Genomic DNA, 27,488 nt, shown 5'->3' with positions numbered 1-27,488 from the left:
GCAAAAAAGTACTACACAGTTTAACAACTAATAATTGCAAAACCAAGGTTTTAATTATATTAACACTCAAAAGAATATGAGCCATGAAGTACTTTTAAAAGGTTGATTACGTGCAACAGTTCAAGGCATAAAAAGCATAAAACAAAGGTCTAACAATCTAATCATATGCAAGCAAATTATTAATAAATTAGTCTGGCTCAATGGCTGTAAATTGCTGGGATAAAGCCTGACGTCCATCAGATGTCCCTTCCGCTATCCCCGCTATCTATTTTGCTAGATAGATAAGCGGTGTAGGTCCGGCGTTGCCAGACTAATAATAAATTAAAAGGGTTTACTGTCTTTCAGTATTATGGCAAACCAACAATGCTGTAGTAAATGGGAGAGAAATATACTTTCTTTTTTGCATTTCTGGATTCCTTGACGTTGAGAAAAAAAAAAAAAAAAAAAAAAAACATTTCTTTAGAAGGAGTATGCAGCACTCTAAATCTCATCCACTACATTACCTCTCATGGTTAGTGTTTTGGAAGCTACATGTTCATCTGTTTTTCCATGTTGTTTATGTGGTTCAAGTCCTGGGCAGGTCATGGAAACATTTGTCACGCAGTCTTGGATCGTTTTTTTTTTCTCTTTTTCTTCGTTTTTTAGATTGCATTCCGCAGAGTCTTTGCAGCACAGTAAACATATGAAGGAACAACAAATATGACAAGAAAATAAAAGAGGCACATAGGGAGGCACATTTCTCAAACGACAAATTTGTTCTTGGTGGTTGAACCGCTTTTGGTAGCTGTGTCTGCGTGAGATTGGTAGCCAATAGTCATCTTCAGGGGAAGGCCCAAGCGCTCCTTGTAAACTCTCCTGTTGACAGGAAATGACACCATAAGAAGATGCAGAGAATGCCATCACCTGTATATATAAATACTTTGATACTGAAGACACGCCTCACCCTATGTGTGTTATAGCATCCCGGTTGTCATAGTCTGAGGTCCAGACGGCTATTTTGTCTCCTTTTGTGCGGATGTTGACCACAGCGCCGCAGACCTGATCACTGTAGTCGTCAAAGGCCTCTCCGACTAAGCACAGGAGCTGGTGAAGGGATGGCGAGAAATAAAAGCCATTGTCATAACATGATGATGATTCAAATCTCGACTTGGACTATGAGTACAAATCCGCCACACTCTCATAAAAGGAGTAAGGGCCTGGATATCGTTAGCTTTGTCACCTTCATTACTGTGTGTGGTGCTGTTACCTTTATCTAAGCTACACCAGTTTTACAAGCTGCACCAGTTCTTTACAAGAAAGAGCAATTCACGTTCAACCCTTGAAGATCAGGGAGGTAGTAAGATATTATATAGTGGCATTGTACAGTGACATTATTACTTTTTCTAGTAAATAAGAACATTGAAGAAAAGATTTCAATTTCAATAATATTATTTGAATAGTATTCGAATGTCTTTTCTTTTGCCCTTGTACATTTCATTCTTGTCTTGGGGGGCATTTTAGGCCTTTAATTTATAGGTCAGCTGAAGTCATGAAAGGGGAGAGAGGTGGAAAGACATGCAGAAAAGGGCCACAGGTCAGAGTCGAAACTGTGGCCGCTGCGTCGAGGAGTAAACTTCTAATATATGGGCGCACGCTCTACCAGGTGAGCTACCCAGGTGAGCTACCCAGGTGAACTACCCAGGAGCCCCCCTTGTACATTTTGTATGCAAACATAGTAAGGACCAATAATTCAAACTCATATTATCCCTGTGGTATGGCATTCCCAACAGAACCAAAAGGTTGTTTCAACACATAGTAGCCTAGACAAGCCATGCACAGGACTCGGACTGACAGAAAAAAGTACAAGGACGATCAGCCTCACCATCCCAGATCCAGGACTTTGTGCATGGATATCTGCCAGAACTTAGGACATTTCAGTCACAGATCCGCTCATAAAATTAGTTTGGGGAAATGTGGTAGGCTAGTAGGTCGGAAATGCAAACTCATTGGGTAGTAGGAAAACATCTTAAACTATAAGCTGGGCAAAAGCAACTTCAAGAGGCTGTAATGTAACAAAAACGTAACTTTTTTCTCATAGAGAAAGGTTAATATTAAATGAAAGATGGTGCAGGGCTCTTTCTTGCTTACCACCGGGAGTGCTGCTCAGCAGTGGAGTGCAGAGAATTTATAAATGAGATGACTGTTTTAATAAATAGTATGACTACAATACAATTTCCTGCCACCGGCGGCAGCACTGAGTGCTACGCTGCTCAGCAGCACTCCAGCCTCCTGACATTTTTTCCTAGCTTATAAGTCGCTAAGAAGACCTACCGATTAGTTTGAATTTTCTACATTCTTCCTGTAACACATTGTATGAGTGGATCTGCAAAGGCAGATATCCATGCAGGTGATGGACCAGGACAAAGCGCCACCCTGCAAGACAACCCAGTTTCCCAGCTCAACATATGTTCATTTAAAACTGTCCACAGTTGTTTAAAAAATATTGTTACAGCTTAAAATACGGTAAAAACAAATAGTAAGAATGACCTTGAAAAAGAAAGTGACCCCTTTTAGCCCAGTGGTTGGTTGCAGTATTGCCAATAAAGCAAGTGTCTGCTAACTGGCAAGTGAATGCTTCCTAGATGACTGTATCACTGTCAGTGACCTTTAAAGCAGCAAGAGAGCTCGCCACAACACTTTGTGGACTGCAGATTTAGCAGCAACCAAGCCAATTTTCAGTTGCTCTCATTTAACTGTGTTGTGGCCCCTTATCAGCTCAGCAAACGGTTAAGGCAATATATATATATATATATATATATATATATATATATATACACATACATACATACATACATACATACATACATACACACACACACACACACACACATGCAACATAACAGGGAGGAGAGCAAAGATGGAACGATCCTAAAGCTTAGTTCCATATAAATGCACGGATTATTTCTTGTTTTGTTGTTATTGAAAAACAATATTGACCTTGTAGTTGAAAAAGCAGCCTCGTATGGAGTCTGTTCATTTGCATTCGGATATCGACTCGTTTTGACTGCCAAGGTGGTAGCGGCCGGAAACAACAAGAGCTACGGTGAGTTGTTCAAAACCTTTTTCTAGTAAACTCTGGGTACACAAACAATGTTGTCAATGCTTGCGTTAAGGTGTAGAGCCCCTGGTGATACTTTGAGCAAAGTTTAATGTTGTGTCGAGCCTTCTTAGCGTTTTAAAAATAGCTATTTTGAGGCTAGCATAAAAGTGCCCCTAGCACTCCCTAAACTATCTAAACTATTACTCATTGTGCAAACTGCAAAGAAGTAAAATAAACTTAAATCAAATAATACACATACCAACAACTTTAAAAAGGTCCAATATGTAATATATTCACCGTAATAAATCCAAAAATGACCCCAATGCGTCATCAGCTATTAAGGAAACGCTAAGTTAAAAATACTATCTTTTCTGACAATGATGCTAATGCCAGTATTCTCCTTTTGAAATTTCCGTTCCGTGACGGAATTTCTGTTTTGACCTGCGTGTTGTTATCAACTGCCCAGTTTGACAGCCAGGCCAGGTTGCCAGATATACCTGTAAAACCATAAACCCAGCATGCTACAGCTGTAACGTTAGTACAGCCTTGAAAGCAGCAAACAAACGAACAGGATCAACGGAGATACAGTCTACCCGACCTAAAAAAAATTGCATGTTTCTAAAGACACAGAGCCGATAATCGGCCGTCGGACAGTCTGGCAAAGTCAGTGACTTGAGTCTGTTCGGTGTGTTCCGTGTCATTGTCCGTCCGAGGGGCGGTCGTCCTTTATTTTGGTTGATTTTATTTCATTTCAACATTCGTGTAGCTACTCACATTGAATTATATAGCTAGAGTACCCGATGTTGGTTTTCTCGCAAAAACAATTGAGACACAGCCAGTAAAGTGATCCCGACTGGTCCTGGCTAACCGTGGCTAACGCCGCCATGCTAACCGCTAACGTTACCGGAGGACCAGGCAAGTGAGTCACGGCGGTTTTCAACGTGTAGCCTGTTCAGCGTCCGTGGCCGACAACGGTGAGTTCTTTGAAGCCAAGAGAGGGGGGCTGTAAATCGGGAAGAGAGGACCGTGAGTTTGCAGTGTGTTTAGCGATTGTTGCCGTCATTCTAAGCCAATAAAGGGTGTATTTCAGTTAAGTGGTAAAGGACGGGAAGGTATTTTTAGCGGTTCCTATCGTAATTCTAAGCCGAAGAAGTGTGTCTGTCTGGCGTGTGGAGAGGACGGCCAGGTTGTGGGTTTTTTAGCGGTTCCTACTGTAATTCTAAGCCAAAAGTGTGTCTGTCAGTTGGGTACAGAGCTCCGCGTGAGCGTGGGCTTTTATGACTGTCAATATAGCCAGCAAGCTAGCAGCTATAATGTTACCCAGCATGCCGTTCGGGGGTGTAAATGTGCAACTATTACTGTAGTGTTAAAAATTGTTTGTCACAAATTGTTGTGCGCTATGGTGTTTCATCACGTTAAAGTGAGTTAGTTATGGGTTATCAATTGTTGTGTTATGAAGTTACTACCATGGGTGAAAAGGGTACGCACGCAGGGGTCCCGTTGTCAATTCACTCGCAGATTACACTGGCCCACACAGGAAATGAATACCGATGTACGGTATAAACCGGTATACTGCCCAGCACTAGATGCAGGTGATATATGTGCTAGCGAGAGGCTCAAAAATCAGTAATAGCATCACTCATTTGAGTAACAGCACAGAGCAGGATATAAAGCACAGCAGCAATAGCCAAACCTACAGTTTCCAGCCAGAAGCGGTCCAGGTCTAATCTCCTCTGCTGCTTGTTGAGTGTGATCAGCCAGCGCCCGCCACGCTTGTTCCTCTCGTCCTCCCACATGGGTTCAATGCCATCCTGCAGCAATGGTTCAAATTGTCAATACACATCCCTAACCACTGCACCAAAACTTCAAAACAACGTTTCATGGTGAGGTTTCAACATGATTTCAACACTGCCTGATGAAAGGCATCTTTTTCAACTGATGACATCTGTTAAATCTAAATAAAAAAAGGTTTGCAGCTGGAATACTAAAAAGGTAGCAAGAACTTAACATGTGTGCAGTGATGGTTCAATGTTGGGTTAACGTCTTTTTCACAAGTTGCAGTTTTGCCCTTTTATATTAGCTCTGCCTCAACAGTTCTGACTCAGATGGTTTTTGTAACGAAGTGTAAAACTTAAACTGTACAGGAGCTGATAAACTAACTCCCCTGCTATGAATACAAGTTCACTAGGTAGTCTTAGCCACAGGTGATCCTGCTAATGATTTAAATTAAAGCACACTCATTATAGACCGCAGTCATACTTGTTTGCTGCTTTTCCATTCATCATCACCACCTATCTCCCATGGTATAATTAGTGGCTGCTAGCCGCCTCCTGCCACTTAAATGACTAAACTTCCATACACGCTTCTCATTTTCTATCATCACATCTGGTTAAATTACAGTCATGTGAAAAAATTAGGACACCCATGCTAAAGTTGACTAAAAACAGAAATGAAAAAAAAAATCATCTTTTGGAAATTGATCTTAATGCCTTAATTAAAAAATGAGGAAAAAACCCAATCTTTAAGGACACCAATTTTCTTTGTGAATGAATAATGTAACGTAAATAAATAAATGTTCTTCCTTAAAATACAGGGGACATAAGTAAGTATACCCCTATGTTAAATTCCCATTTATTTTTCATGGATCCAGGATACTATGCATCCTGATAAAGTTCACTTGGCCTTTGGAATTAAAATAGCCCCACATCATCGCATACCGTTCACCATACCTAGAGATTGGGATGGGGTACTTTCCATAAAATCATCTCTCAATGCAAATCAAACCAGCTATTAGGCTAACTGAAATAAAACCATGCCAATTTCTAGGTATGGTGAATGGTATGTGATGATGTGGGGCTATTTTAATTCCAAAGGCAATTACATTACGATACATTATTCATTCACAAAGAAAATTGGTGTCCTTAAAGACTGGGTTTTTCCTCATTTTTTTTTATTAAGGCATTAAGATAAATTTTCAAAAGATGATTTTTTTGTATTCCTCTTGTTAGTCAACTTTAGCATGGGTGTCCTAATTTTTTCACATGACTGTAGCTCTTTTGCTGATGAGCTTAGTTGCTCGGGACAGATTTAGTCAGAGAGACTCCCGTCTAGTAATAAGGTTGTCCTGACTAAAACTGTGTTGACAATTCAATCAGGTATTTTTCTGTTTGCATGAGCTATTGCCCGTTTTCAACAAACGGGCAAAAGATGGCATTCTCTCCTTGTACTTCAAGTTTGAATGATATTAGCTGCCAGATGTGAGGGCCCGGGCCTTTGCTTTGTTTGCAAAATATGTCCACTTTGAAACAAAGAGGTTTTTATAGCCTTATAGATGGTTCTTTTATTTTCATTGAGTCAACATCAGAAATAGAGAGAAAACACTGCTGTCCTTGTACATACTGTTAAATATAAACACAAACAATTGTTGACGGATCTCAGCACCAGAGAGGATATTGGCATGCAGACATATTTTAAAAAACTAGTTTTAACTATACTTTAATCTGTACTTGAACTACTCACATTTACATGAATGGTAAATAAATCAAATGTACCTTAAAAAGGGAGTAATCACAGCCTGACATGAGGTTGCTTGACAACTGGATATGGTTGTAGAGACTGAAATGAAGAGAGCACAGCATTAACAAAACATTTTGATCTAACAGTATTTCATAACATGGTCTACAGTCGTGACATTTCACTGCTTCAGTCACTCCATAAAAGTAAAGGAAAAGAAAAAGACTTGGAAGGATTTATTGCTCCTTACGCCCAGAAATCTTCAACTGTGTCGAATTTAGAGATGAGTCGCAGGTTGGCCTGCCATGTTTTGCTCTTGTCATTCTTGAAGAACCACAGGGACCAGCTGTTGGGGCGAAAACAGAAAATGAATTTGCATAAATGTAACAAGCCCCTAATTAAATACGTGGTAAAACAAAATTAACCGAAAGCCATTGAGCTTCGGAGCAAATGAGCAACGTATGGATGCCCCTGGATGCTGCTGACACAAACTGTTCGGTAAATCATGCCATCACTGTCTTAGTCCAATTCATTGTGAACGCTGTGTCATACTTGTTCGACGCTGAATCCTCTAATGGCTCAGTGACTGCCTTCAGCTCTTTGGGTTGAGGGATAATAAAGAAAACTGTGGCTGTTGACACTATTACAAAGACATTAATTAAAGCAGCTAGTCTGTCAATGGGTTTGGGTTGTGTTTTTAAATGAGAGCACAGTCCAAATGAATGCCAGGAAATGGAATAAGGTAACGGATACAAATGAAATTCCCTTGAGTGGCATTGTATATGCATGACAGAACGTCTGATGAGCAAATATGAAAATCCAACAGTCGGTGAGCTTGAGTTTATGACACGTTTGTGTATTCCTTGTTAACTTGTCTGGTAAAATATTTGAATGTATGATTAAAGGCCATAAACTGAGGAAACATATATTTTATAGTCTCTTAGATTAACCTCTACAGGGTTAGCCTCATGCAGTCCACAACCCCTGACTGTACCAATGTATCCAATTAATTGTCAATTTGTGGGAATACGTTGCTATTAAAATGCCACCAATGTATTTTTAAACCTTACAGCTGAGCTGTGGAACACCAGTCAAGTGTTTACGGTCCAACAGCTCCTTTAGCCGACAGACTTTCTGTTGAGGGTTTTATTTTTCTATGTTTTATTTGACCCTTTGACATAAATATCCATGTGGAATTTAAATTTTTGTAAAATATTCAATCGTTGCTTATTTGCATTCAGCATAGTAGGGAGTTGGAAACTATCCGGTTACGGATTGAGAGAAAAGCACCGAAACAGTCTGGGCAGGTCACCGGACCATCACAGACAATCAAAGTCTTACTGTGGGGAAATACAGTCTCCCATCCGGCAGACTGCATTTGTTTCGAGTGCGAGAGAAAATCCACTTTAACACATAAAGAAAATGAAAACACACAGATATAAAGCAGGGGCCACTAGTAACGCAGCTAGCCTAACCACTGACCCACTAACTACAGGCACAGTATTATAATCATTAAATTATATATAATATATTTTGGTATATTAAATTAGTTTCTACAATATGCCAAGAATTACATAAATTATCAATAAGTAATCAGTCAATCGTATTGATTTTATTTTGACATTGTCTTTATTGTGCGCTATGCACAGACCATTTAATAAATTGCTCAGCTTCCTCCTGGTGAACATTGTTTTTAGTGACTGGTCAATTCATGTCTCGCGTTCACTTCTGTATTTGAGCCTTCCACTCAGTTGTGTGGAGGTAGGGTCATTAAGTTCTTGAACTATGCTTAGAGATCAAACAATTATGTGACGCACAAGTCACCTTCTTTACTTTGTTGTTGATGATTCATACGTTATTCCAGCTTTACATTTATACAGTTCCACACACTCACATCTGGGTGCAGCCCAGTGCAACCAGTGGGCGATCAGACACTGGTGTATCTGAAAAGGGCCAATATATGTGATTATATTTTTTTTTGCATTTTTAGGCCTTTATTTGACAGGACAGCTGAAGACATTAAAGGGGGAATGACATACAGCAAAGGGCCACAGATCGGAGTCGTACCCGTGCCCGCTGCGTTGAGGAGTAAACCTCTATATATGGGTGCCCGCTCTACCAACTGAGCTACCTGGGCGCCCTTAAATTACATTTTTGACCCACACTGTGTCAATCAAAAGCATTTCAATTCAACACGCAAACCAAAGCAATTATTACAGTATTATAACAGCTAAAATAGTATTTTTATTACCAATTAATCTGTCAATGATTTCTTTAATCAATTTATTTATTCATATTTAATTTAAGTCAAATGTCCATAACACGGTCTTAAAGTCCATGGTACTGTCTTCAAACATCAACAGTACAAAACCCCAAAAATATTCATTCAACTGAGAAAAGCAGTAGATTTTCTGCTTGACTTAACTACTGAAACATTAAAATAACCGATTAAAAGTATTTTTAGTAAGTTAATTTTCTGTCAATCCACTCACTGATTAACTGATGAATTGTGTTAAAAAATGTCAATGATCAAAAACTATTTTCTTACCCTTAAATTGTCCCAACATCGCAACGGATCTTAATATAGTGGGTTTATGGTAGGGCTGGGCGATATGGAGAAAATCAAATATCACCATACTTTCGACCAAATACCTCGATATTGATACTGCAACGATATTGTAGTGTTGACTATTGGTGCTTTAAATAATAGAACAGTTACAACAGTCTGGTAAGTTCAGAAAATTACATCACTTTACTGTAATGCAGCATTTAAAACCAGGAAAAGACAACACTTATGCCATATTACGATATTACAATATCCAAACTCTAAGACGATATCTAGTCTCATATCACAATATTGATATAAAATCGATACAATATTGATATATTGCCCAGCTCTAGTTTATGGCACAACATTTTTTTAATATTTAGTTTGTTTCTGTTTGCACAGTATACATATGCTAGTATACTATATAAAAGTATACAGTAGAGTAAGTTCTGCAGCACTAAAACTAGATTATTTTATGTCACAGAGAGAACATGATTGTACTGCTTTAGAGAGTGATCGGACATTACCTATCTGGTACATAATAAAAAATAAAATGTGCAGTCTAATTATTGCCATAATTAAACTGGCTTTCCCAAATACATTTTGAAATGCGACCCTAACCTGTTCTGGAGGGGGTGTTTGATGTAGGCCTCTGGGTTCACAATCTCTTGTCCAGTCTCCTCAGCTCCATCTTCATCAGGCTGATTTGAACTTGGGTTGGTTTCCTAAAAAGCAGTGAGGTAGAGGGGATGCATTTAAGGAAAGTAGGCAGTGGTTTCTATCTCTGGTGCAAATGACCATACTAGTAGCTCTAACTGGGGAAATAATCTTGCAACAGTAGCATGACGTCTAATCTCTTGAGCAACAACTTTCCAGTTGTTGATTAAGTTACATAAATTAACACTTCAGCCATGGCAACTAGATGCTGGTACACTTAAATACAAGATACAATTTGAACAGAGCCCCATCTGACAAAACAATAGTGTTGTTTCTCCCAAATTAATTTGCTTTATCGTTAAAAACAAAAATCCGTGACGTAAGCGTTCACTAGTGAAACCCGATGTAACATATGGTACACATTTGTTATGTGAAGCTAGAGTTGAACTAATTTTAACTTTACTGATAACATTTACGTTACCCACCACAGGTGACATGTCATTTTGAAAAAGGGGTAACGTTAACCTAATTGTTGGACACGTCTCCATTATTCCCAAGATGTTTATTAATTAGCAGAAATAACACCACGCAATTTCCATTCATATATCTGCCATTTTAAAATGTCACGGTAACGTTAAGTTGCTTGCTTGGTACAAATTAAATTATAGACACCAAATAGTGTTTATTTGAGAAAAGAAAAGAAAAAAACTTTTTAAACTGCACTTAAGCTGCCTTACCATCATCATCTAGCGTTAGCTAAAAGTGAACGTTAACCTCAGCCACTAGCTAGCTAAGTAGCTAGCTAACGTTGCATCGTAGAGGTCGGGGGGCACTGTCAACCAATTTTGACAGTGAAACTGTAGCTACAAAAACAAACTGTTACTTCTGTTTTGGGGCTTATATTACATGCCGAATTTACTGTTAGTTCATAATAATCATACATGTCTTGAATAATCGTCACTCGGGTATGTACTTTTTGCCGCGGTTAACCTAATTAATAGCAAACAAACTAATTTTGTAATGGAACTTGGCGTCGCTCTCTATGCAAAAGGTGAACGGCACGTCGGTTAGTTGTAACGTCAGCCTAAAAGTTGGGAGCTCTCGACTCACAAGCATTCCTCTGTTACGGTTAGGTCGTGGCACAGAAGACACACTTTAAACTAGTCAAAACAGCACGTATGCTTATAACAACTACCAATTTACTTTTGAAGACGAATGTGTAAAGGTATACGTAAACTTTAAATGTGAACTTGCTCTATAATAAAAGCAGGAAGCCCCCTAAATGGTTTGATATATTCTTTAGAGAAAGTGCTCACCGGTTCGGCGGTAGCCATCTTACAAATCTCTGTTAGGAAAGTGTCCGTTGATTGGACGATTGGACCGAGCTGTGCAACGTGACGGCCCTGCTGCGGACATGCGCTGTGTGCAGTCGCTGGCTGGCTGTCTATGCTGGCTGCTTGCTTCTATGCGACTCCACCCCTCCTGCAGACGAAGGCATGGCGAGCATCGAGGCTAGAAGGGAGTGTGAGACAGATGGCTGCGGCCAAGACGCCAAACTTCAGTGTCCCACATGTATCAAGCTTGGTATTCAAGGCTCCTATTTCTGTTCACAGGTACCGCTGCTTTTTCGGCTTCTCCGGTTTAAACGTCGGCTGTAGCCACACACCTAGGCCCTCTGTCCTATCACGAGGCTGCTAACGTCAACTGTCAAGCTAGGTAGACATGTGTAACGTTAGGTGCTTTGTAAACCGCTAATAACGTATTTGGTTAACGTTAACGGATGCCTTCTGGCTGTATAATGTTATACAGATTGCATAGGATGAATAATGCAATGAGCGATTGTAACTGGTGTCCGTAACGTTAACTGTAGGCCGAGGGAAAACGTTTTAACGAAATGTTAACATTAGCTAGCTAACTGTTGCCTGATTAGCTAAAGTAAGTGATGTATTGTCCCTGCTCAAAATGAAAAGCATTTAGTGTGAAGTTGTTTTTTTAGGCTGACAGCGTAAAAGTGATCTGAACTAAATGTATATTGGGTAGGAACCAGGTAGTCTAGCAATGCAATAGACTGCATACAATAAGTTGTGAAGTGCGTGGTCACGATGTTTGACCCTCACCCTGGTACTTTGTCTTCTACAAGACCAAACCCCACTCACAAATATGTCAGTTTAAAGATGGGTTTCTTTTCGACAATACCTCATCAGTAGTTTGAGCCCTTAAGGGCTCAACAGAAGCTACTCTCCAATACAGATGTAAACACAGAGGAAAAGGTGGAGATGGCTATGACCTATGGCTACGATCACGACTATGTAGACAAGCAAGGCCATCTCTGTGTCCATCTCCATCTCTACATTAGAGGGGGCACCGAGGCAGGCGTGGAGGAATTGAACATTAACTGCGAGTTCTCTGCTGGGCATCCTGCTGGCCAGTGTGCAGGCGCCCGATGGTGAGCTGGGTGGCCTCCATGCCTGCGTCGGTTTCCAGCGGGGATGTCGGGATCTGTTGTGTCCTTTTTGCAGAGACTTGGCTGGATCCTGAGCGCCGGTGCCATTCAACCAGGGGACTCTTTTTCTGTGTGTCGATCCGACGGCCACATTCTGCTTTATGATGCATAAGTTGAAGGAGCTGATGGGATACATTTCACTGTAATTGCAATTTGTACAATTTCCTGTCACAACTACAAATGATTGATTAAATTGATGAATCACATGTGAGAGTTGAATATCCTATAGATTCAAGTTTGTGGATTCTGCTTTGAGGCTACATTTTCTTGCAGCAGACACTACATTGGAAAAGGTCTCTGCCAGTAAAGGATTACACATTAAACTACAGCAATTGCTCCCTCTGCAGAAGGGCTCCGCAATGTTCTCTTGAGTTAAACGTTTTATAAATAGTTAGGTTGGGTGGCAGTTTAAAATGAAGTTGTGGTGCCATGGTATTTGACCCAAGACATTTTTGCTGCGATTGCATTTTTGAGTATGTAACCTGACCCTGCTTTCTATATTTCCTCTCTCTCCCTCTCTGCTGTTGACTTTCCAATAAAGGCGCACACCACCATTGAAATAGCAATACTTGCTAGTTACTCAGTCAGAGTGATTGTCTCAAGGGTACATACAGATATAGTTTTGTGGAAGTGTCTACCTTTTAAGGTACTATGGTGCAATATCTGTCACAGTGTGCAACCAAGGAGCATTTTTTTTTTTTTTTGGTTGGGTTTGAATAGGTTGTGCATTAGAACAAAGTCGGTGACCATGCATGTGATTGTCAGACATTAGTTAAGTGTACTCTTGAGCACAATATGTACTGTATCAGTAATAACAAATGCATAACTCTGTCTCTCTGTCACTGTACATCCCCATTTAGAGTTTCTCTCTGTGTTTTCATGTCCAGGAATGTTTCAAAGGGAGCTGGGTGTCTCACAAGTTGCTGCACAAAAAAGCAAGTATGTATTACCGATCATTGTCAGCTCTGTACTTTGGTAACATCTGTGGTGGACTCGTATCACAGTATATGAATAAGTCGCATGTTGTTTGGTTAAAAGTACTGATAGACAAGTTGAGGTTTTAGAACCCAACAGTTAACTAACACAGTGGTGTCAGATGCTTCAGATACCTTGTGCTGTGTTTTGTCAGAGGAGGACAAGAACCAGAATGAATCAAAGAACTGTGTGGAGAATAACATCAACACAGACCCATGGCCGGGCTACCGCTACACAGGAAAACTACACCCTTACTACCCACTGGTAAGTTGCTGTTAAAAAATGATTGCATACATTTAGCTATGTATGATTTATTAAATGAAAAAATGTAAAGAAGTAGTGCAGAAATGCATAAGCTATGACACCCATTTTTGTCACAAGTCTCCCGATCATTTACCACTCACAGCCGTAACAATGGTAGCAACTGGGAAGAGAGTTTCGATAAATATATGACTTTAAAAAAAAAAAAAAAAAAAAAAAAAAAAAACGTTTTATAACAATGTTTCAAATGTCAAACTTCTCCCTTGTGACACAATTGTGCTCTGTCAGCTAAAGGATGTCACTGTATTCAGCATGGTTTCAGACTTTGGACATTACATTAAGCAGAGCTGATAAACAGTAACTGCCACACACACACAACATCATACATTTGAAAACATGGAAAAATCCAAAATGGGTAAACACTACCGGCCAAAAGTTTGGGGTCACTAAATTTCCATTCCACTCCATTATAGACAGAACACCAGCTGATCTGAATGGGTGGCTGATCTTTAATGCAATATCTACATTGCCCCTTATCAGCAGCCATTCATCCAATGTTCCAAAGCCACATTCTGTTTACTAATCTGCTATAATTTTAAAAAGCTAACTGAGAAATCATCGGAGAACCCTTTTGCAATTATGTAATCACATAATGTAATCTGAAAACTGCTGCCCTGGTTAATAAAAAACAATGCAACTGATCTCTGCTGGTATTCTGTCTATAATGGAGTGGAATGGAAATTTCTAAGTGACCCCATACACTGACACCTGTCTGTGTATATTTGCTTTGAATGTGTCATGTGAATGCCATAATGTGTCTGTCCTCTTCTTGGCCCCTGGTGTAGACTCCCATGAGGCCCGTGCCCGGTGACATCCAACGACCTGACTATGCTGATCATCCCAGAGGTAACCTCCTTCTTTTTCAAGGACCCATGTTCTTAGTTGATCACTTTGGCTCATCACCTGGGAGACTTTTTTTGACATGGCAAAATACACAAAACGGCAATTTTAGCTTTTTTTTGTTGTTGTTGAAATATATAGGAACAACACCAAATCAATGCACTCGAGTGTAACATATCGTTTACCTGGAAGCGTAGCAATAACATCCTAGCATCACGAGAAAAACTTTGTTATGGGCAAAAAAAAAAGCAAAAATCTGAGATTATAACTATAATAAGTATTGACAATCACCCAATACTACCATTCACTACCATTCCACTGGCAAAGTTGCTCCATGACATTTACACTGCAGTGTTAGTACCGGAGAAAGCCATTGTTATCCAAATCACTGTGCAGACGCAGGGCTTTTGAAAGACTATGGGTCAAGTTTTTTTTTTTTTTTTACCCTACCACAGTTGGTTGACGTTTTGTAAAAGTGCAAGTAGTGTGTGTTGGTCAGCCAGTCTCATTTGTTAGTGCCGGGGTTCAGTGCTCTGCTAATTTTAGCCTGTAGGTACGATGTATTCTCAGAATGCTTCACCTTTGTCTCGCAAAGCTAATTATTGAGTCATTAAATGGGAACAACGTAATGCTGCACTGTGCCCTCGCAATTGATTTCCTTTTTCTTTCCATCAACGTACTGTTTATTAGTTTTACATGTTTACAAAAATCGATTTTTGGCATTTGTGAATCAATTCAGATTCTTAGAAGATAGGGAATAGTGATTATTATATACTGTAATGGATTTGTTTTTCCAACCACCTCTACTATTGCCTCACGCAAAGCATGTATACCCAGTATATCTGGTAGCGTCATCGCTGTATTGGTGGAAGAAGAGGGTTTTTGTGCAACCCTGAATGAGAACCAATCAAATGTATTGCCTACTGGCAGAGTGAAGAGTGCCCAATGACACCTCTGAGATTCACAGATCATTTTAGATGACTTCAACAGAACAGTTAGCCATTGATGGCGTAGATTTGATAGCCTGCGAGTGCCCATTTTGAGCTGCAAGCTGTTGAAGGCCTGTCTGAGCGTGTTAACAATGGTAGACAAAGCGGCCATCCATGCATGCGTTTTAACTTTCTGCCTGAATACACAGATGAGCTGATATGTCTTGTGCTGTAGGCTAAAGAACTCTGTATAAACAGGGTGGTCTGAGAGCGTCTGCACCCTTGTAGGCAATGCTGAAGACGGGACTTAAAGAAAAACAAGACCACCCCAGTTTTCTTTAGCAATTGAGAGTGAAAGCTACTCACTTGTAACGGTTTAACAATGCTTTGTCACTAGTTTGTGTAATGGTAGAGCTGATTTTCTTTCCACGCATCTTCGCCCTTGTTATGTGGGTGAGCAAGTGGCTGACGGCTGTATACAGCTGCAGAATGAGATGTGTATTCTCAGTAGGATTGGTAGTACTAGTATCATTTCGCTGGATTTTATTTGATCCAGTGTTACTTCTCTTAAAACTGATTTCTGCTGAGTGGTATGCACATGCAGTTCCTCTTTTAGTACAGTATTTCGACAGGTAAGAGTCAGCTTCATGTAGGTGCCTTTCTCCTGATGACATTTCTCTTTACTCTCTTAATATTTTGAATCTTAAACTGCAATGACTGCAATCTATTTTGCTCTGTTAAACAGCCCAATAATATCTGATCCCTTACCGTCGAGGGCTTCGTATTTTTTGCAGGCAACACATGGATTGCTGTCCCACTATGTTTTAACGACCAGTCTGCCTCTTGGGTGTTAATTATTAAACACCTATAATTGTAACCTGGCTTATTAACGTATGCTTCTCTGGGCAAGTCATTCATTGTGCAACCATGGCAACCCCTACATCCTTGTCATCTGACTGCATAAATCCATACTCTGGTAGTCATGGTTACAGGCTTCTTTCATTCTCCTGTGACGCCTTGTCAGGGACCGAAGCACAGTTGTTACAGGCTAATGTTTTTTTAATGTGGCATTGTTATCGAGCCAATGTCAAATCTCGGAACTGATTCCTTTCTAATTAACGGACCATACTATTGTGAAGACATTATAATGTGCACACACTCTGTGTTTCTCTCACACCTTTCTCCTCTTCTGAGCAGCTGTATCAGAGCGTAAGTGAAGTCTAATTGATTGTCGCACTCACACTGTCGGCTCCGCGGGTCAAAAGCAGGGCTGTGTTCGACTTGTACGCAAACCTGTCTAAAGTCTGTGTTGCTAGGCAACCGTTTGTGGTCATGCAGCAATCATCTTGTTGAGTTGATAAATTATAGATCAGCAAATTGTTGACGACTCCAGTGCCTTGAACACCATGTACTGTATTTAAGTACTATCCTGATGTGCTTTTCAGTCTAAGAATTATGATTTGATCGTGTTTAATCTGTAGTTAAATTGCAGGTAATGTGTTGCCAAGGTGACTGCGCTGACACCTGTGCTTCTGTTCTTCTCTATCTATATATATATATATATATATATATATATATATATATATATATATATATATATATATATATATATATATATATATATATATATATATATATATATGTATGTATGTATGTATGTGTGTGTATATACCGGACTATAAGTCGCACTTTTTTCCTACTTTGGCTGGTCCTGCAACTTATAGTCAGGTGCGACTTATATATCAAAATATATATAATTTAACGTGTTTTTAAATGTTAATTAATACTGAAAACATTACCGTCTACACCCGCGAGAGGGCGCTCTAGGCTTGTGACAACTAGAATGCTCCTGCTAAAGACAACTGAGAAAGAAAAGAGATAAACTGCAGGTGGTAAAATATGCAGCCGAAAACGGTAATCGAGCAGCAGAAAGAAAGTTTGAAATGAGGAAGAAACGTGTGAGGGACTGGCGAAAAGGTGACTTTTACTGCAATGAATAAAACAAAGAAAGCTAATCGGCTAATCGCGGGCTGAAAGCGAGGTGACCAGAGCTGGAGGAACGAGTCTGGAGGGGCTGGTCAACGGTGCACTTACGTCTCCACGTCTTTTAATACATCCATGCTCCACGCCCTGGTAGTTGTTCTGTGTGCTATTGTATAGTTGAATAACTGTTAATGTGTTACGTTAACAAATCGGACACCTACCGTATTCAGCCTGTTGTTCTGTGTGCTATTGTGTAGTTGACAGATGAAAAAAAAAAAATTCTAAATAAATGCGACTTATAGTCCGGTGCGACTTATATATGTTTTTTTTTTCCTCTTCAAGACTTATTTTTTGACTGATGCGACTTATACTCCGGAGCGAATTATAGTCCGGAAAATACGGTATATGTCACAGCCCTGCTCTGTTCCTCTGAGTAGACAGTGTGAGTGTCTAATTAGAGTCTGCCTCTGCTCAGGTGCTGATGCTGTAACTTATTCTGTGCAGGAGCAGCTAGTTGTCCATAGTACCATAGCACTGCAAGATGCTTTTACATTGGTTAGCAATGTGTGATTTACGGTAAAAGAATGTCTTGTTTTGATGAGGGGATTTAAAAGACAAATGTACAAGCAATCTAAAAGCAAGGAGTCCCAAAGCTGTGACACAAAATCGGGACAAAAAAAGCAATTCTTTACTTTTCCTGGTAATTTGCAGTCTGTGTGGGTGGAATGTCTGCAGATTTAACAAACAAGTTAAATAACAAAACTTGTTTGTGAAATTATGTTATCCTCCGTTTGTCCTCGGGTCGAATTTGACCCATTTTCACTAAGTTTCTAAATCAGAAATGTAGTTAGTTTTCTTTCAACTAAATTGTCAAAAAGCAATAACGTTTCATACAACGCTCTTCACAAGTAAAATAAATGATCAGTTCACTACTTTCATAGAATTTGGGTGTTTTTATCAAATTTTATAGCATTTGGGGGAATTTGTTTTTTATAAAAGAGCGTTGAAAAAAATGTCAAAAGTTACTAAAAATGGGCAAAAGCATAAAAAAAAACATTGGGGAAAGCGATAAAAGTGTCGGAAAAAAGGTTTAAATTTTGGCCCAGGAAAAACAAAAAGTTGCATGGTCGACGGGAAGACAACGCAAGGGTTAGGTCCCTTTTTTTTCATATTTTGGAATTTGATAACTGGTTGGAAATTAGTCGTACTTACTTTTTATATTCAACATTTATCACAACAAAGAATTAACATCACCAGTATGGCTAAGCGATTTCAATAAACCCCAACACTAAATGTGATCATTTTAAGTTTAGCACTCCAGACGCGCCTCGACCGCAAATGCACCGCCAGCGTCACGCTCACGTGCCGACTGCGTTGATGCGACACTGAAGCAAATTGTCTATACTGGTTCCAGCTGGGGTGTGTGTGAATTTCAAAGCCTCAGCAGCAAGGACAGGGAAGTGTTGGCGATCGGAGCGGCGTCGTGTAGTGGCGGTAATTGTACCGTGTAGGTTCGGGTTTGTTCATGAATAAACACCGCAGCGCCTCGGTAACCAAGAAGATCCCGTGTCTTGCTTCCCAGCTGCTGGGCGAAAGTAGAGCGAGAGTCTGTGGGATTAAAAAGCAGAGCAGAGTGTGCTGCTCTCTGGCTCTGTGCAGAGACGCGGCACCTCTGCTCTGCCTGGGATGCAAAATGTAGATTAATATATTTATTAAGGCTTTTTTTATTGGACATCAACCTTTTGTTTACACGTATATATTGTTGAAAAATAAAGTGCAAATAAACACTTCTATTCGCGTTTACGCCCGTGAGGCGGGGCTAAATACAGACAGGCAGCACAGATTGAAATGAGAGCGTATCTGTTGGGGTTAGGGTGAGACTTGTGAGGGGGAAAAAGGCGTCTGAAACGCGTGCTGGTCTGGACATGGGGTAATGCTGCGAGGAGATGCCGCTTACATTGAAGAGAGCCGGTTTGGGCTACAGATGTGCATTTGGTTTTTTGAAAGATGTTTCTGTAAATTCACAAGTGAAAACAAAATCTCTTCTGTACTCATGGTCTGGAATTGTATTAATCGTGTACTGTGTGTTAAGCTGCCAGGAGTCAGACACCCCAGACACCCCAGAAGGTAAAGTTAATAATAAAGGTAAATACAATGGCTCCATCCACATGGTATGCTCTTATACTAAAAATGCATACGGTATTAGTTGAAATTGCACCAAGCTAGCCTGCGGTGTAGCTTATTGTCAACTGTCACTTATGATGTAAAAAACAACAACAATTGATTAGGAGTATGTCAGTCTGGCTGTGACAGTCCAAGTTGATGCTGCGTCTAAAAGTTGATAGACGTACGACGACTGCTTTGCAAGGTCCTACTTGAGTCGGCTCATCGGCTTCGCTGAGTATTGGCGTGTGAATGATGCCGGTTGTCTGGCCTTGTTTCCTTCACACAGGGATATCTGAGTCTGAGCAGTTTCTGAAGGGGACGTCACAGATCAAGATCCTTTGTCCTGAGGACATTGAAGCCATGAGAGTAGTGAGCAAGGTAACAAAACTGACTGCCGTCGCTGTCGTGATGTTGTCGTGCTTTGCATTTTTCGTTTTTCCATTTAATGCATTTTGGTTTTGACATGCATTTGTTTTTTTGTTGTTGTTGTTGTTGCTGCAGCTAGCACGGGAAGTCCTGGACATTGCAGCCGTATTGGTGAAACCAGGTGCTACAACAGAAGAAATCGACCATGCTGTGCATCTGGTACACGCACACGCACACACGCACACGCACACACACACACACACACACACACACACACACACACACACACACACACACACACACACACACAGTTATTGAGGCTGGGATGTTGTGTCATCATCCACCTCTGGAGTCTGATGGTAGGGTCCTCTCTTACCCAAAGTAGCCTTTACACAAACACAATGTGATTCCCTGTCTATTGTGATGTAGAATCACTGTGTACACATACAGATCTTACCAAATGCATTAAGCTGTGACGCAGCTACTCGAGGGGAAAGGGCTCACTCATCTTCATTACATACCTGCAAACTAGTCGCTTTTCGGCGGAAATCGCCGTTTTGAATGGGAAAATGTCATGCACGTGAATCGTGTAGCTAGATCCAAAGAGTTTTTATTTTTCCCATCCAGTGGTTGTTTTTGTCGTTTAACAGGAATTTACTGGTGAAATAAGTTATTGTTATAGTTATTACAGGAAGATGTGTCACCTTTTTCAGCCCTTCTGCGTTTGCCGGTATGTACATATAACTCTTTCTGCTCTTACTGTCTCTATAACTGACATGTTTTTTTTTTCTGTTCAGGCTTGTATTGCAAGGAACTGCTACCCCTCCCCCCTCAACTACTACAACTTCCCCAAATCCTGCTGCACGTCTGTCAATGAAGTCATCTGCCATGGCATCCCAGACAGAAGACCATTACAAGAAGGAGATATCCTCAATGGTATGCTCAGTGCACTACACATTTTGGGACAGGTCAGGTTCTACAAGTGGTTTTTCTCATATGTGAGATTGCCTTATATCTTTTTGTTAGAATAGAGTTAACGGTACCACATTTTTATGTGACTTTGACAGTTTTGTACGTCTTTGTATGTAACATTCCCAACGAACAAACCTAACACTGATCTTTACTTTTGTTTTTTAAACACCCCCAACTCCTCTGCCATGACAAATGATTGTACCAGCATCCTAAAATGGTGTCAGCGGGAGTTTGGCCAATTTTAGCCTCTTTTTATGAATATTTCTGCTAAGGCGATGTCTTTCATCCGCCACTCCCCTCAGAGCGTCTGATGGAGCACTTGCCAACAATTCGTCTCTCGCTGCGTGGTCCGACAAGACAAATAGTTTCATTAACCTTTACCAGTGGGGATTTGCTCGTCAGATCTGCTGCTCTCTGTATTTCACGTTAAGTGGGGGAAACAAAGTCCCAGTTTGCCCACTAGCGATTCCAATTTCATCAGCAGTTTGTCACGTTTTGTTTGGCCTTGCACATGACGTTAGATGTTTTATGAATGTATATGTTTTATGAATGCATACCTATATGTTTCAGGTTATTCATAACAGTAATCCTTTGTGTTAAACATAATAGAATCTGGTTTGTCGTGTAACACTGTGGCTCTGACCCATTCACCGTCTCACTCTTACGCAGTTGACATTACCGTCTACCACAACGGTTTCCATGGTGACCTCAACGAGACCTTCTATATCGGCGAAGTAGATGAAGAAGCAAAGAAACTGGTTCAGACCACGTATGAATGCCTTATGCAAGCCATCGACTCCGGTAGGAATTCCAGCTTGATTTTCTTTCATTTCGCTGATAATGTGTGCATACAGAAGACTCCGGCAGTATTATATGGATGTTGGGCTATGGGGATATAGGGTACTGGCATATATGTCAATTATCAAGAAATCGCAGTACAGAAATGCAGAAGATGCCTCATAGAAATTAGAAACAGTGTCACCATTACATAGTTTGTCCACCAGAGAGCACTGACATTTTAGAGCAAGTTGAGTTTGAATGTTCATTTTTGACCTTGGAAACAGTATTTTTCAATACTCAAGAATGAAGTTTCAATCTCAACTTTTAAGCTAACATGGACGACACTGTGGTCACAATTCTGTAAGGGGCCCTTATCAAAATGTTGGCAATACATTGGGTTTCCAATTTATTGATTTATTTTAAACTCTCAAATAGCAATATTGCCCTCAGAATTCCAGTCCCCACAGGACTATAAACTACAATACATTTTTCCAAGGCCTAAAACCCTCATATTTTTTTTTATTTTTATTTTATTTTTTTACAGTGAAGCCTGGCATTCGCTACAGAGAATTAGGTAACATCATTCAGAAGCACGCTCAGGCCAACGGCTTCTCGGTGGTGCGTAGCTACTGTGGTCATGGTATCCATAGACTTTTCCACACTGCTCCCAATGTGCCACATTATGCCAGTGAGTAGTCACATACCTGCCATCCTACATGTTTTTAATCTGTGAAAGTTATTATTGAATTTCGTTCATGCTCTCCTACAACAAGATGATTTCTATATGCATTCATTTCCCAGAAAATAAAGCAGTTGGAGTTATGAAGCCTGGCCACGTGTTTACCATTGAGCCCATGATATGTGAAGGTGAGTGTAATTGCCTTTTGTATAAATAATGTGAACATTGATAATGGTAATTAAAGAGACCATAACTATTTCAATTGATATAAATAATGGTATTATAATTGCCTTAATTAATTCATTTTTGTTGTTGTTTTGTAATTTAATTTATTATTTAGGCCGAAAATGTTGTATTACGAGGTTTAAAGGGGGATTCAATGGTCTTTTTGTTGTGCACTTTCAAGAGAAAAATCCAATAAATATATTTTGGGGGAAAAAAAATAATTGCCTTAATTAAACTGTTTAAATCAAACAAATATCACAGTCAACAGGGTAAAATACTATTATATGTGATAGAACATACTATCGCTGTCCTGTGAAAACTACAGTCTACAATCTTTTGGAAATTGATCTTAATGCCTTAATTAAAAATACTAGGAAAAAATCCAAACTTTAAGGACCCCAATTTTCTTTGTGAATGAATAATGTATCGTAAATAAATAAATGTTCTTCCTTAAAATACAGGGGACGTAAGTGAGTACACCCCTATGTTAAATTCCCATAGAGGCAGGCAGATTTCTATGGATCCAGGATACTATGCATCCTGATAAAGTTCCCTTGGCCTTTGGAATTAAAATAGCCCCACATCATCGCATACCGTTCACCATACCTAGAGATTGGCATGGGGTACTTTCCATAAAATCATCTCTCAGTGCAAATCAAACCAGCTATTAGGCTAACTGAAATAAAACCATGCCAGTCTCTAGGTATGGTGAACGGTATGTGATGATGGGGGGGGTATCCTGGATCCATGAAATAACTGGCCTTTTAAAAATAGAAATCTGCCTGCCTCTATGGGAATTTAACATAGGGGTGTGCTTACTTATGCCCCCTGTATTTTAAGGAAGAACATTTTATTTATGATACATTATTCGTTCACAAAAGGAAATTGGTGTCCTTAAAGGTTGGCTTTTCCTACTATTTTTAATTAAGGCATTAAGATCAATTTCCTAAAGATGATTTTTTTTATTCCTCTTTTTAGTCAACTTTAGCAGGGGTTCATAAACTTATGAGCACCATTGTATGTATCTCCAAATGTTAATGCGAAGAAAAATTTCAGCTTTGTTGGGTTGGGGCTTTGTCATTGAATTAGGGAGAGCAACAAAAATATAAGTGTCTTAAAGCAAGTTTGTAAAATTGGTGTGTTCCTGAAAACCAGGTCACTCAAACCTAGACTCCAGAGTGAACATTTGAGGCTGTTAACTGGCTCACTAGGGGTTCAATTATATGTAATGCAGCAGACCCAGTCGTGCTTTAAAACCGGTCATTAAAATCCCCAAAAAGCACTCTATACCTCACAGGTATCAGGTGCCAGACTTGGAAGTGCCTGTTTCTGCGACTTCTGTTTAATTGATGCTGTGTAAGCCAAAGCCGTGTGTTTGTGCGTCACGTCTCAGGTGGCTGGCAAGACGAGACGTGGCCCGATGGCTGGACGGCGGTGACCAGAGACGGGAAGCGCTCGGCTCAGTTCGAACACACCCTGCTGGTGACGGAGACCGGCTGCGAGATCCTCACCCGCCGCCTGGAGGACAACGGTCGCGCTCATTTCCTTAACCAAGTGTAGGCCAGACTTGAACGCAACAAGGACTGGATTTTCCAGACACGGACGCCCAGCACCTCTGGGCCTCACACATACGCACACAGTCACTCTCTCTCACACAGACACACACACACACACACATACACCCCTCAAACAAGAGGCACCACTCCTAGAGCTCAGTTTAACTGTGGCTTTCATTGTTCTTTGAATTAAATATCGTTTCCTCTAAATAAATGGAAGTACTTGAATGTGTCTTATATCAAACGTGGATCGCTTTATTAGTGAAAATTGTATCCTCTGAAGGAAATTATTTAGGAGATTTGGTTTTGCCTAGCGGCCTGTTTTGAACTCTAGCTCATGTCACCCAGAGATTTTACTGGCTGGCTAGTTGTTGTCTGTGGTGTGTGGTGCTCAGGGCAAATCCAACTGGTACGCTGTGCTTCGTCTGTTTTCTCTCAACCTCTGCTAACGTAATCAGACTCCATATGACTTTCCCAGAGATGAACTGAAAAGAATCGGCAATACTAGAGACAAAGGGAGGAATCCTGAAAACTGTGGTCAATGAGTCTCACAACCTTAACAACTAGCAACTCAAAACATATTTTAGGTATATAAAAAAAAAAAAAACACTAGATAATAATTTAAGTTTAGACTTCAGGCAACAACAAAAAAAACTATTGTCTATCAGTTCTTATGCAACAGAAGCAGAGTTAGGCATATATAAACGAGTAGTTATATATTTTAAGCTATCCACATAGTAGCTTTCTTGACCAGAGTTGGATGAGAAGATCAATACCGTTCTCATATCTGTCTCTTCAATATGTAGCTACAACCAGAGAGTAGTTAGCTTAGATTAGCATAAAGACCAGAAGCTGGGGGACACAGCTAGCCTAGTCTTTATCCTAAGGAAAGCTGAGCTAAGCTAACCTCTCCTTGCTGGCGCTTAATATGTGATGGTCCGATATGAGAGTTGTATTAATCTTATCATCTAACTCTTGTCAAGAATGCCAATTTAGCATATTTCCAAAAATGTTTGGAAAATTTCTGCACTGGTTTTGAAATATGTATTGCTTCATACCGGCCTGTTGGGCAGTCATCACGCTACCAAGGCAACCCATCACGGTCTCATTTACCTGGTGACGTGTCCAGTAGAAGCGCTCTTAACTCCTTACATACTAAATGTGGCTATTATTAGTGCACCGACAGTTTTCCAGTTGATTATGTCAGCCGTGGTTGCTAGGAGAATTATGACGCAACCACAGAGAAATCTACAGTCAATATCCAGAATGACTATTTATGACATTGAACACCAAATCGTTCAAGTGCTAAGCTTGTTGATCCTGCTTTGAGGAATACTCTTTAAGTGTCCAATAGCCCTGGTGTAGCAGCCTTAATATGTGAGTCTAGGAATTAAAACATGCTGGATAACTCAAAGCACGTTAACTGATGTTTCCCCTGATCTCGTCAGTCACCGTTTACCTTGACGGGCGGATTTTCCTGGTGTGAGCAGCATTCATTCTTTCTATTTGCAGAGGAGTAATGTGATCACCGTTTCTCTGCCATCTTTGTATTTATTCTAATGGAGTAATAAATGACTCTTCTGTAGCTCTGTGTGGGCGAGTCTGTCCTTGGATGGATTGGTTTGGTTATCTAAATCCCAAAAGTGGTTTAATTTACAATGCTTTTATTAGTAGAAATGACTATCTGGGTACCTGTGAGCTTTAATGCATTGTTAAACACCGTGGAGTACAATGATGGTCTAAACTGCATTTGAGATTTGATTTGGACACTATTAGTTTACTTTTAAGCTAGCGTGAATACATCGGTAAACTTTCAACTTCATGAAGTTACAATGACAGTTTCTCTGCTTCTATAAAAATACATGATTCTATCTGCCCATAAGCATGATTATTCAAAGCTTTGCCAATGAAGTATTTTGATGCATGCATGAAGATAATTCATGCATGGTCAGAAGTTGGTGGTAGTTTAAACAAAGCTGCGGAGCCTTAAACCGATTTGTTTTGGCATATTTAGGCCTTTATTGTTGATAGGACAGCTTAGACTTGAAAAGGGGAGAGAGAGAAGGGGGATGACATGCAGCAAAGGGCCGCAGGTTGGAAGCGAACCCGCGGCCGCTGCAGCAAGGACTGAGCCTCTGCATATGGGTGTGTGTGTGTGTGTGTGCTTTACCAGGTGAGCTACCCAGGTGCCCGCCTTAAACAGTCTTAAAGGAAGACCTATAATGTTACAATGTCAGATGTTCATATTAAACATGACCAAAGCTGCAAATAATGTGCTGAGCTCATGTAAAATAAATCCCTCCGATTTCAGACGGTCCTGAACACTCCAATTCCAACAGTTTTTTTCTACTTTTCTCAAGGTGCCGTCAACCCATGCCAGATTTTTTCATAGGGTCTGTAATCTTGGTTGCAGATCATGATTTTTCATGGTAGGAAGTGCTGCTATGCTGGGTTACAGTCATTCCCCGGCAGTACACAGATGGCGAGAACTGAGCACAATGGAGACCCCTAAACGCCGACCAGTCGGAGCAGAATGGGCTTTTTTTCTAGAGGGGGCCTTAAAGAGACATGCTGCTGTCCTTGCATGCAAAGTGCAAAATCACATCACACATGCTCTGGTCTATATCCTTCGCGTTCCACTTCCGGGATTGCTCCGGTGCTGCAGGAAATATCGCTGGATGCATGTATTTTCCATTTCCTTCCGCTTCCTTTGTGTTGGAATTTTAAATCCGGTGGATTTATGAGGACTATAATTGTTGACTGCTCCTCAGATCTCTGCATGGTAAATCGAGACAGCTAGCTAGACTATCTGTCCAATCTGAGTTTTCTCTCGCACGACTATTTTTGCAGCGGCTCTGTGCAGAGTTTAGCGCCACCCATGACAAGTCCGATTGGTTTAAAGAAATGCCATTAAACCAGAGCATGTTTTCCTCCCATCCCCGAATTTTATGTGGAGTAGCCAGACCCTCCTTCAGCGTGCTTTGGAAGAGGGTCTGGCAGAGCAAGGCTACACGTGCTCAGTCCTCACAATGCAGAAACCTCACCTCATACCCACTGAATGGAATGGAATGTTAATTACACTTCAAAATGTGTGCTTTGAAAAAAAGGCCTATTGAAAATTTAGAACTAGTTTGAAGTTAATTAACCCCATCTCGCTAAAAGGCATGCTGTCCATGTCAATATTATGTGCCCTCATTGTCCTTGTACAAGAATCCTTCATATGTTTGCCTCACAGACAGTAGACCGGTCTTCACCAAAAGAACAGCTTTTTTCAGCTACAGAGCATGAACTAAGCTGTTGGGGAAACATGGCCGTTCACGTTTCGCCTAACTCAGTCTGACATAGCCGCGTACAAGCCGTCGTAGTAATTCTCTCGTTTTACAGTTGTGCGGAGGC

General features: G+C 40.4%; 2 protein-coding genes across 4 annotated transcripts; one reads left to right on the top strand and one right to left on the bottom strand.

Moving 5' to 3' along the window:
• Positions 1–31: 31 nt before the first annotated feature.
• On the bottom strand, positions 32–11,489 carry eif4eb (eukaryotic translation initiation factor 4eb). 2 transcript variants are annotated; one of them, XM_028565214.1, is made up of 7 exons: positions 11,114–11,489; positions 9,762–9,865; positions 6,843–6,938; positions 6,631–6,694; positions 4,777–4,890; positions 944–1,083; positions 32–855 (listed from the first exon to the last, which is right to left on the bottom strand). In XM_028565214.1, exons 1-7 carry the CDS (start codon positions 11,129–11,131, stop codon positions 741–743), a joined length of 651 nt encoding a protein of 216 aa, XP_028421015.1. In that variant the 5' UTR covers positions 11,132–11,489; the 3' UTR covers positions 32–740. The 2 variants fall into 2 exon arrangements, with proteins under 2 accessions (XP_028421015.1, XP_028421016.1); XM_028565215.1 differs by lacking the exon at positions 11,114–11,489 and adding an exon at positions 10,535–10,612.
• Positions 11,171–25,677, top strand: metap1 (methionyl aminopeptidase 1). Of its 2 annotated transcripts, XM_028565212.1 has the most exons (11): positions 11,171–11,410; positions 13,188–13,239; positions 13,430–13,539; positions 14,382–14,442; positions 19,801–19,892; positions 20,016–20,099; positions 20,678–20,816; positions 21,522–21,653; positions 22,177–22,320; positions 22,434–22,499; positions 23,930–25,677. In XM_028565212.1, the coding sequence occupies exons 1-11, from the start codon at positions 11,294–11,296 to the stop codon at positions 24,094–24,096; spliced, it is 1,164 nt and encodes a 387-aa protein (XP_028421013.1). In that variant the 5' UTR covers positions 11,171–11,293; the 3' UTR covers positions 24,097–25,677. The 2 variants fall into 2 exon arrangements, with proteins under 2 accessions (XP_028421013.1, XP_028421014.1); XM_028565213.1 differs by lacking the exons at positions 11,171–11,410; positions 13,188–13,239; positions 13,430–13,539; positions 14,382–14,442 and adding an exon at positions 18,441–19,493.
• The last annotated feature ends 1,811 nt before the right edge of the window (positions 25,678–27,488 follow it).

This window comes from Perca flavescens, chromosome 20 (assembly GCF_004354835.1).
Source record: "Perca flavescens isolate YP-PL-M2 chromosome 20, PFLA_1.0, whole genome shotgun sequence".
Taxonomy (NCBI): domain Eukaryota; kingdom Metazoa; phylum Chordata; class Actinopteri; order Perciformes; family Percidae; genus Perca; species Perca flavescens.
Note: the sequence above shows the minus strand (reverse complement) of the source record. Positions and strands in the feature narration are given on the sequence as shown.

Coding starts and splice junctions, on each gene's coding strand:
- eif4eb (XM_028565214.1), bottom strand. Junction 6,939..9,761: donor AAACACCCCCTCCAGAACAG/GTTAGGGTCGCA, acceptor TCGCCCCAACAG/CTGGTCCCTGTGGTTCTTCA. Junction 6,695..6,842: donor ACAGTTGAAGATTTCTGGGC/GTAAGGAGCAAT, acceptor TCTTCATTTCAG/TCTCTACAACCATATCCAGT.
- metap1 (XM_028565212.1), top strand. CDS start 11,294: ATGGCGAGCATCGAGGCTAGAAGGGAGTGTGAGACAGATGGCTGCGGC. Junction 13,240..13,429: donor GTTGCTGCACAAAAAAGCAA/GTATGTATTACC, acceptor GTGTTTTGTCAG/AGGAGGACAAGAACCAGAAT. Junction 21,654..22,176: donor TATGCAAGCCATCGACTCCG/GTAGGAATTCCA, acceptor ATTTTTTTACAG/TGAAGCCTGGCATTCGCTAC.